This window comes from Bos grunniens, chromosome 9 (assembly GCF_055505025.1).
Source record: "Bos grunniens cultivar Pamir isolate PY7600 chromosome 9, Bosgru_T2T1.0, whole genome shotgun sequence".
NCBI classification, from domain to species: domain Eukaryota; kingdom Metazoa; phylum Chordata; class Mammalia; order Artiodactyla; family Bovidae; genus Bos; species Bos grunniens.
The window spans coordinates 88986684-88996343 of NC_141173.1; the positions used below are offsets into that span (position 1 = coordinate 88986684).

Genomic DNA, 9660 nt, shown 5'->3' on the forward strand with positions numbered 1-9660 from the left:
GCTGTACAGTATGTTCTCAGTTAGAAAACTAACATCTATTTTCTACACAGTATCAATAGTGTATATGTGTCAATGCCAATCCCCCAATTCATCCCACCCCTTTTCCCCCTTGGTATCCATACATTTGTTCTCAATGTCTGTGTTTCTGTTTCTGCTTTGTAAATAGGATCGTCTATACCACATGTGCACTTTAGATAAAGCATAGCCATATCTAATAATTAATGAAATAATCCCGTATTTGGTGTAACAACATTTGCCATATTATGCTTGTGTGTGCTGTGTGCTTAGTCGCTCAGTGGTGTTCGACTCTTTGTGACCCCATGGACTGTAGCCTACCAGGCTCCTGTCCGTGGGATTCTCCAGTCAAGAATACTGGAGTGGGTTGCCATGCCCTCCTGCAGGGGATCTTCCCAGCCCGGAAATCGAACCCTCGTCTCCTACATTGCAGGCATATTCTTTACTGTTTGAGCCACCACCATGGGAATCCCATGGATACTGGAGTGGGTAGCCTATCCCTTCTCCAGGGGATCTTCCTGACCCAGGAATTGAACCGGGGTCTCCTGCACTGCAGGTGAATTCTTTACTAGCTCAACTACCAGGGAAGCCCGTATTATGCTTACCCTCTTCTAAACAAAGAGACCAAAGTCCTTCAAAGTCCTCAATACAGAGCGGGACATAGGGGGAACATGCCCCCTTTCTGTTCTCCTTTGCCATACCAGTAATGCTTCTCAGTGCCTGTACTTCTTACATCTTGGGGATACATCCCTCCCTGTTGGGTTTGAGGAACCATTTCCCTGGGGCTCCTGTGTAGCTGTACTTGGCAACTCATCTCAAATGCTACCTGCTCTGTTGTTTAGGAGGAGCTGCAGGTGGTGGATATGCCCAGGTCATCCCTATGGAGGAGGTAAGATTTCAAAGAGATACGTGTCTTATCACTGTTTTTCCCTCCTGGAACCTTATAGACCCATAGTACTTTATCCTCCAACCCAAAGTCCTAAAGGCTTTGAAAACCAGAAATGTTTGCATGACTCATTTGGGAGCAAAACCTGACATTTACTGTTAGGAGCTTCTTGTGGATTTTGTCTATGCTGCTTGTTGTAAATATTCATATATTTTTCTGCAGAAATACTGTTTTTGATTAATGGATGCTGACCTGGACCTTGCTTGGAATGTTTTATAAATAGATTATGTACATCACACTACCTTTCTGCATTCCAAAAAATTCTGAGTCCCAAAACCCACCTCAGGGTTCTGGGTGAGAGGATGCAGAGCTATATCTCCATTTGTTATTCTGCTGAATTCAGGAAGGCTGGACTCTTCACCTCTGTGGATTGAGACTGCAAAATCAAATCCAGCCGGCCGTCTATATCCCCAGGTTCCACATCCATGGTTTTTAACAGTTGCAGCTTAAAAACAGAAAAAAAATTTTTTTCCAGAAATTCCAAAAAGCAAAACTTGAATTTAATGCACACTGGCAGCTATTTCCATAACGTTTACTTGGTATTGGGTATTTATGATAAGTAGTCTCATGATGATTTAGATTATACTGGAGGATGTGTGTATGTTTGTATACAATACTACCCTATTGGACATAAGGGACTTTGAGTGTCTGGTTTTCGGTGTCTGCGGGAGTCCTGAAACCAGTTTCCCATGGAGGGATGACCATGGTTCCAGGGAAGAATGGTCCAAAAGCAGCAGTGGTGTCAGTTCTTTTTTCTCCAAGATCACCTTCTTCCACCCGCGTAATCCACCCCGCGTAACTCTTGCTGGTCCCCTGGGTCTAACCATGACCAGGTCCCATCAGTTCCACTCTTTGCATCAGTCTCTTGGGTCAGGTCCTAAGAAAACTTCCTAAACCCGTGTCTGAGCAGGTTACTTTCCTGCTGTGTTTGTCTCAACAGGGACTCCACCACTGTCTGTCCAGCACAGCACAGCTGGTCCCCGTGTGCCTGTGCTCCTGCTGTCTCCCCAGCCACCCGCCATCTCAACTTCCCACAAACCACACTCTCTCTCTCCACCCTGTCAAGCTCCTTGGATTCCTGCTCTCTCGTCTCTTGGTTCCAAGTCTGGAAGGTTTTTCCCTTCCTTCCCTGCCCTCCCTGCCCAGCTCACACAACCAGCTTCTTTTCCATCCATCCGACACATCTCTTCCTTCTCCACGTTTACCTCCCTGTGGTCCCCTGGCCATGGTGGAGCCCACAGGCCTCAGCACTTAGCAGCATGCCCAGCACTAGGGAGTATTTGTTGTTTATGCTGAAGGACAAAAAACTGTCTGTCTGTACTTAGTCACCGAGTTGTGTCCAGCTCTTTGTAACCCCATAGACTATAGCCCGCCAGACTCCTCTGTCCATGGGGTTTCCCAGGCAAAAATACCAAAGGGGTTTGCCATTTCCTTCTCCAGGGATCTTCTCAACCCAGGGATCAAACTCATATCTCCTACATGGGCAGGTGGTTTCTTTACCACTGAACCACTTGGAAAGCCTTTTGTTGAAGGAATAGTTGTTTGTTTGTTTGTTTTTTTCGTTTGTTTGTTTGTTTTAACCCGTGGAGATGTCAGCACCATGGAAACTGGAGGGAAATTTTGGCTGGTCTTTAAATATCGGGGGTGGGAATGAGAATGAATAGTCCGAGGTTTTGCAGAAAAGAAGAGCCCTGGGCCCCACATCTGCAGGGGCATGAGTAATATTCACAATCTGGGCATCTTCAGAGCTGGGGCCAGGGTGGGGATGCAGTGTAAGGAATGTAGCCTGGGGAGCAGCTGAGGATTTTGCTGTCGAGGATGGAAATAGCCTTGGTGTTCACTGTCATGTGCCTATGCCAAATGGAGGTGTAAGATAGTCAGGGCTATCTTATGACAGCTGAGTAGGTGAAACGCAGGCAGTTTGTTCTTGAATTCAAGGACCTCCAGTGTCTTCTCTGTCTATCTATCCTCAGCTCTGAGCAGAGTGCCTGCTAGAGTACCTGTATTACTTGTTCAGAAGTTAATTTCTTTTTAAAAAAGCTACTTGTATGTGTTTTCAAATGATTGCTTCTTTACAAAAGTGAAAATCTGGAAGCAACTTAAATAAAAAATTTTGTTATATATGCATGACTATACAGCCCCTGTGAACAGTAGCCATACACAAACAAGATATTTTTTTTTCTTTGCTTACTTCTTTATTTTTCTAAATTATGAAAATATGATAGCACATTTACAGGAGACTTGGAAAATATTACAAACTTGGAACAAAGTTACATATAGTTCTACGATGTAGTACAGTTATTTTTTAAGTAGATAAATTAAGGTTTTTAGTTGGAGTTTTAATATCAAACTGTCAAAAATTAATAGAATGAATATACAGAGAAGTAGAAGGATATACTAGACCTGAAAAGCACTATAAACCAATTAAATGTAATTAAGATTTATAAAAATTTTCACACAACAGTAGGATACAAATTTTATCCAAGTTCCATAGGCTGTAAACTAGGAGTCACTGGAACATATTCAGGGACATAACAGCAGGTGCAAAAATTTCATGGTGTGAAGATATTGAAATCATACAAAGGTTCTCTTAGCAACATAAAGAAGTACTGTGTTGTAAAAAAAAAATCAGGGAATTAACATGTGATTGCAGTATTATGAACTAAAGTACAGATTTTGTTCAAATTTCACAGAATTTAATGCTAGTCTCTATTATTTATTTTCATACCTCATTCAAGGCTCCAGAACATATTTAATTGCACTGAGCAGCCATAGCTGCATGCAACAAATTTTGATAAATTTTCTTTTCATTTTTCTACTATGACAAATATTTTCTAATTTTCCTTGTTATGGCTTCTTAGATATACCCATTATTTAAAAGTGGACATTTAATTTCCAAATACATGGGATTTTTAAAGTATCTTTGATATCAATTTCTCATTTTGGTACTATTTTCTCATTTAAAAGCTTTGTTCTCTTCCATCACACCCTGTATTTTTTCAGTCTTCTGACTTTATCGAAGCTTTCAATGGCTAAGTCAAAGATCTCTCTTTGTAAATGTCACATTGCACTTGAAAATATGTGGGTTGTTTTCAAATATCTTTTGATATTGATCTCTACAATACGCTTTTAAAGAAAGAAGTTAACCGATTACAAATATGCTGATTCTGCATGTGATAATCATGTGTGCGCCTAAGATTAGAAGAAAAATAACAGAAATATGAAGTTGTGATGGTGATACATTTTTTTCTCTTTCTTCGGCTGTCACATTTTGTATTTTTCTGTTTCTACTGTGTGTTTTGTTCCCTGCCATGTTGCCAAGTACATTTGATATGATATTATTTTCCTAATTATAAAACAGTACATAAAAAAAAATAAATAAAATAAAACAGTACATAAAAGTACGTAAAAAAAGAAAACCAAAATAAGGAAACCAATCATTAACTCCACCAGAATTGTTTCCCTCTTAACCTGAAAAAGGAAGGATTTAAAAGTGGAAAATCCCGACATTGGTTTTTCTGATTTAGGCTTTGTAAAACATACCTAACCATTGTAGGGGTGTGTAATTAGCATATTATTTTGTTTAGTCAGAAAGCTCTTCAATATTGCAGATGGTTGTTTGAAGCAAGTTAGATGTTTCATTTCATTTTCTAGTTCAACCTTCACCTTACTGGGGACATCCACGCCATTACTGCTGCCAATAATTTGCTGGCTGCCGCTATCGACGCAAGGATTTTGCATGAAAACACTCAAACAGATAAGGTGAGACAGCCCCCTTATTGGCCATTTTGGGCATCTTACCCTGGGAGTTCTGGATTAAGGCGTTCATGGAAAAAGTTTTGGAGTGTCCAAGTTGTCTGAAATCCTATTCAAAATTTTGTGAATTAGATATGTGTCCATCCTTCTCAAGGAGAGAATCTCTACTTCAGTCTGATTCTCTGACCACTGCCAAGTTAATGAAAGAATTCTACTATTGTACTTTTTAAGCCAAATTCTCTTCGTTTTGCCCATAGGTATAATCTCTGGTCTGTACTAAGGGGATTGGAGAGATTCTTTTTAAGATTCCCATGGTAGAGGCAGCTGGTCTCAATGCCCTGTTAAACATGTCAGACCTCCTTTTTGGCTGAGGGTGTACAGTCTGAGATGTAGCTCACACAGGGGACACAGTACCAGATGCTAATTCCTCATAGATGCCAGTTCCTCATAGACATAGGATGTGGACAAAAGTGGGAATTTTTGGCATATTTCACAAAAGTCCTGACATCTTCTAATTAAACCGACTCTCTAGTGAGTTCTTAAAGCTAAAGGCAGCTATAGAGATAATTTTTAATTTGATAGTTAAAAGGCTGTAGATCAAGAAATATATTTTCATGCAAGCTCTTTACAATGTGCATTATTTCAGATCTAGTTCAGATTTATTAAAATGACAGAACTTAAGTCTAAATTGTTTACATTAGCCAAGAATTTTAATAGGGTCTCTAATCCAAACAGTTTAGTTATAAATGTAATGAACTGTGTCATATTCTGTAAATTGTCCACATTCGTGGTTGGCCCTTAAACTTGTGTGAGTTTTGTTTTTGTTTTGTGTTTTTAGGCCCTGTATAATCGACTGGTTCCTTCAGTGAATGGTGTTCGAGAATTTTCAAAAATTCAACTTGCTCGGCTGAAAGTAAGTTTCCAGTTAATGGTTCTTTAACAAAAAAATACCCTGGAAACAAATCAAAAAATTGAAACCAGAAATCTTGAACTTGATTTGAGTTTTGGTTTTCAGATACCTTATACATATATATATACATACACATATATAAAGTAGATTTTATATATATATATATAAAACTCTTAAAAAGGCAGAACAGTGTAGCAAAGATTGCATGGAACTAGATGCCTGAGGCCTGGATCTTGCACCAAAAAGCTGGTGAACAAATTAGTTCTCGCTTGTAGATGTCAGCTTCTTCATCTATAAAATGAGAGGACCACTTTGCTGAGAACTCTTGTCAACCAACAAATGAGGATGGCCAAGAGTCTTTTCCATAACATGTTTTAACTTTCTAGGGAAGCCTTTGAAAACTCATCTATTTCATTTTTTATTGCAGCAAGGTATTAAGATTGTATTTGTGGATGTGCTCTTAATTCTTATCCATTTTGCCATTTTCTGGTGCTGTTTGCTACTTAACATCCTTTGAATCATGGATTTTCCCCTTGCTTTTTTTCAGAAATGAAAAAATAACTTTAATTTACAACCATTAATTGGTGGAATGGGTTTAAGAAATTTATCGCCTGGCTTCTTACTTAACCAAGTTCAATTTGTTGAGAATGCACAATATACTATCCTCAGCAACTCCACCATTTATATAGTTTCTGTTTCCTACATTCTTTTCTTAGACTTTGTTGTCGTCTAGTCGCTAAGTCATGTCAGACTCTTTGCAAACCCATAGACTGTAGCCCACCAGGCTGCTCTGTCCAATGGGATTTCCCAGGCAAGAATACTTGAGTGAGTTTTCATTTGCTTCTCCAGGGGATCTTCCTGACCCAGGGATCAAACCTGCATCTCCTATATTGGCAGGCACGTTCTTAGCACTGAGCCACCAGGGAAGCCCTAAGAAAGGCTTATCACAATAAATAATAAAAAGACATGCAGTCTTAGACTGTGTCCCTTAAGCGAAAGTAAAAATGTTTTTCATCCCGGAACCAGTCTACTCAGGTTCTTATCCTTCTGGTTAGACTTTAAATTCCACAGTCAGGACTAAGCTCCCAGTATTTCTTCTTAACTTACCAGGGTGGCTGGCATGTGGCAGACACTCTTATATACTATCAAAAAGCACTTTCTTAAAATGTTTCCTTTGTAGAAAAAGATGCATTTAAAATTTTAATTTTTTTTCTAATGGAAATAGAAATGACTTGAAAACATAGACATAAAACTTAAATTATTGGGATTTATATCAGAAAAGAAGAATTAATGAACTCAAGCATCAATTTGATGGACAGTTTATGCCCCTTCTGAGCACAGCATGAGGTGACCACATAACCTGAGGTCACGACAGGCAATGCGACACTTGTCCTTTGTATATTGTCACCTGCATCATCACCTCTTAAGAGTTTGAGCAAACTCCAGGAGATGGTGAAGGACAGGGGAGCATGGTGTGCTGCAGTGCACGGGGTTGCAAAGAGTAGGACGCAACTGAGCGACTAAACAACAGTAACAATTACAAATATCCATGTCTTCCATTTAGGGTGTGTTTGGATTCTGACATTCATTTATGAGTTGGCCTAACCTGCAATTTACTTGAAGTTCAGCTTAGTTTTTAAAAAGGTTGTCCTAGTTACAGAGGAAGTAGAAGTAGAGACAATTTGATTACATCTTGCTTTCTATTCCTTCTAAAACCCATCGCATTTTGTTCTTCTTAACCACTAGAGACTGGGAATAAATAAGACTGATCCGAGTGCTCTGACAGAAGAGGAAATGAGGAAATTTGCCCGTCTTGACATCGACCCCTCCACCATCACATGGCAGAGAGGTGGGTGCTGGTGGCCGGATGAGGAGGGCGACACGTCCTCCAGCGGGCGCCCCTCAGTTGATTTCACACACGCACGATTGTATTTCTTCCGCTGTCTTCCCAGCTTGCGTTGCACAATCGCTCCATTAACTCAGTCACTGTTGTTTGACCAGCCTTTCTCATCCTCGTCTCCTAGTTGGGAGAAATAACTGTGCCCTTAGCTCATCCTGATCACTCCGGCTCTACCAATTTCCCAGGAAAAGTACTTTCTTCCTGTCTCTTCTCTGCGCTCTTGTCTTCTGTTGGTGGGAGGACTGTCTGTGGCTCCCACTGCCTCTCTACCAGGCACCCTAATTTTAATTTCTTCCTTTCTCTTCCCTTACCAACCAGGTCTGAGCCTCTCAGAAATTTCTGTTTTCAGTGAGGAATTTTTTTCTCTGAGTATAATGCTTCCAGCCACTGATGAGAATCCTAACACTTGAAATGCGGCATGAAGGGACTCCGGCCCTAGCCTCCTGTTTCCCTCTTTGCTGTGACATCCCCTCTCCACTGCCACCCCACCCTGCTGTCTGCAAGGGTGGGATGTGGGTGGGGTGGGCAGGAAGTCACCGAATGTGGAGTCAGGAGCCTTGAGCGGATGTCTCCCTCGCCACTAACTTAACTGTGTGACCCTGAGCAAAGCATGGAGAAGGCAATGGCACCCCACTCCAGTACTCTTGCCTGGAAAATCCCATGGACGGAGGAGCCTGGTGGGCTGTCTATGGGGTCACACAGAGTCGGACACAACTGAGTGACTTCACTTTCACTTTTCACTTTCATGCACTGGAAAAGGAAATGGCCACCCACTCCAGTGTTCTTGCCTGGAGAATTCCAGGGATGGGGAAGCCTGGTGGGCTGCCATCTATGGGGTTGCACGACTGAAGCGACTTAGCAGCCCCAGAGCAAAGCACATGCCTGTTCTGGCAAATGGAAATGGAGTCGATAATACATACTTCCAGGCATGTGGTAACAGCACTTGATAAAACCTAAAGAAGAGTCAGATAGTGTGTACTCCTGATCCTTCCTTTGTTTTTCTTCTCAGAATTCCCCTATCACCACATTTCTCCATTTCTACACACTTTTTTTTTTTTTTTAACTGAAGGATAATTGCTTTACAGAATTTTGTTATTTTCTGTCAAACCTTAACATGCATCAGACATAAGTATACATATCTCCTCTCCTTGTTGAACCTCCCTCCCATCTCCCCCATCCCACCCCTCTAGGTTGATACAGAGCTCCTGTTTGAGTTTCCTAAGACACAGCAGGAGAGGGTGAGGTGTATGGAGGGAGTAACAAGGAAACATATTACTATATGTAAAGTAGATAGCCAACGGGAGTTTGCTATATGTCACATTTTTTTTTTTTTTTAATTATGAGTAGATGCCTGATTTATTGCAGTTACCTTTTAGTAGATTTTCTTACTTCCATTTCCAACCCCCACCCCCCCCCCCACAACTCGGTGATTTCATAGTAGAGGGGGAGGTGTCCTGTCACCCCCTTTCTGAGAGCCTCCATCCTGGGTGGTTGGTGCTGCACCCTCGGCCTGGCCTTCAGGAGTACTGCCTTGTGGCCAGCCCCATTCATACCTTTGCTTCCTGTTTGCCTCATCCCTCTGCCCCGCCCCCCACTGGCCCATCCCGCCCCATCTCCCATCTTGCCTTCCCGGACACAGCTCAGGACCACCCCACCTGCATGAAGCTCAACTCCCGGGAATCCATTCAACCTGTTCACTACAAAATTTAGTGAGATGGAAAAGCAAAGACTAGAGAACCCGTCTTGTCTCTGTCATTTATGAGCTGTGTAACTCTGGACAAGTGAATTACTTGCTTTCCTCATCTGTAAATGAGTCATAATAGCAGCCTTTCCCTTGGGTGGCTGTAGTGGGACATGAGAGTACTTTCCAACCCTGAAGCACCATCCAGATGGTCATTATGGTAATAGTCGTATGAGGTACTTTTTCTGTGTGTCTCTGTCTCCCAGACTCCTAACATAGAGTAAAATCTCTTCAGAAACTTCTGAATGTTTTTTAAAATTATCAAAGTAGTAACATTATACAGATTTTTTTTGTTAGTTTAGTTCAGTTGCTCAGTCGTGTCCAACTCTTTGCAACCCCATGAATCGCAGCACGCCAGGCCTCCCTGTCCATCACCAACTCCCAGAGTTCAC

The 9660-nt window shown here is 41.4% G+C and overlaps 1 protein-coding gene across 1 annotated transcript in view; it reads left to right on the forward strand.

Moving 5' to 3' along the window:
• The window catches only part of MTHFD1L (methylenetetrahydrofolate dehydrogenase (NADP+ dependent) 1 like), a 181649-nt gene that overhangs the window by 51029 nt on the left and 120960 nt on the right, over positions 1 to 9660 (forward strand). Inside the window, exons 13-16 of the mRNA XM_086318320.1 lie at positions 858 to 904; positions 4616 to 4723; positions 5556 to 5630; positions 7374 to 7476. Coding sequence (XP_086174446.1) covers positions 858 to 904; positions 4616 to 4723; positions 5556 to 5630; positions 7374 to 7476 — 333 coding nt within the window. The remainder of the gene's footprint in view (positions 1 to 857; positions 905 to 4615; positions 4724 to 5555; positions 5631 to 7373; positions 7477 to 9660) is intronic.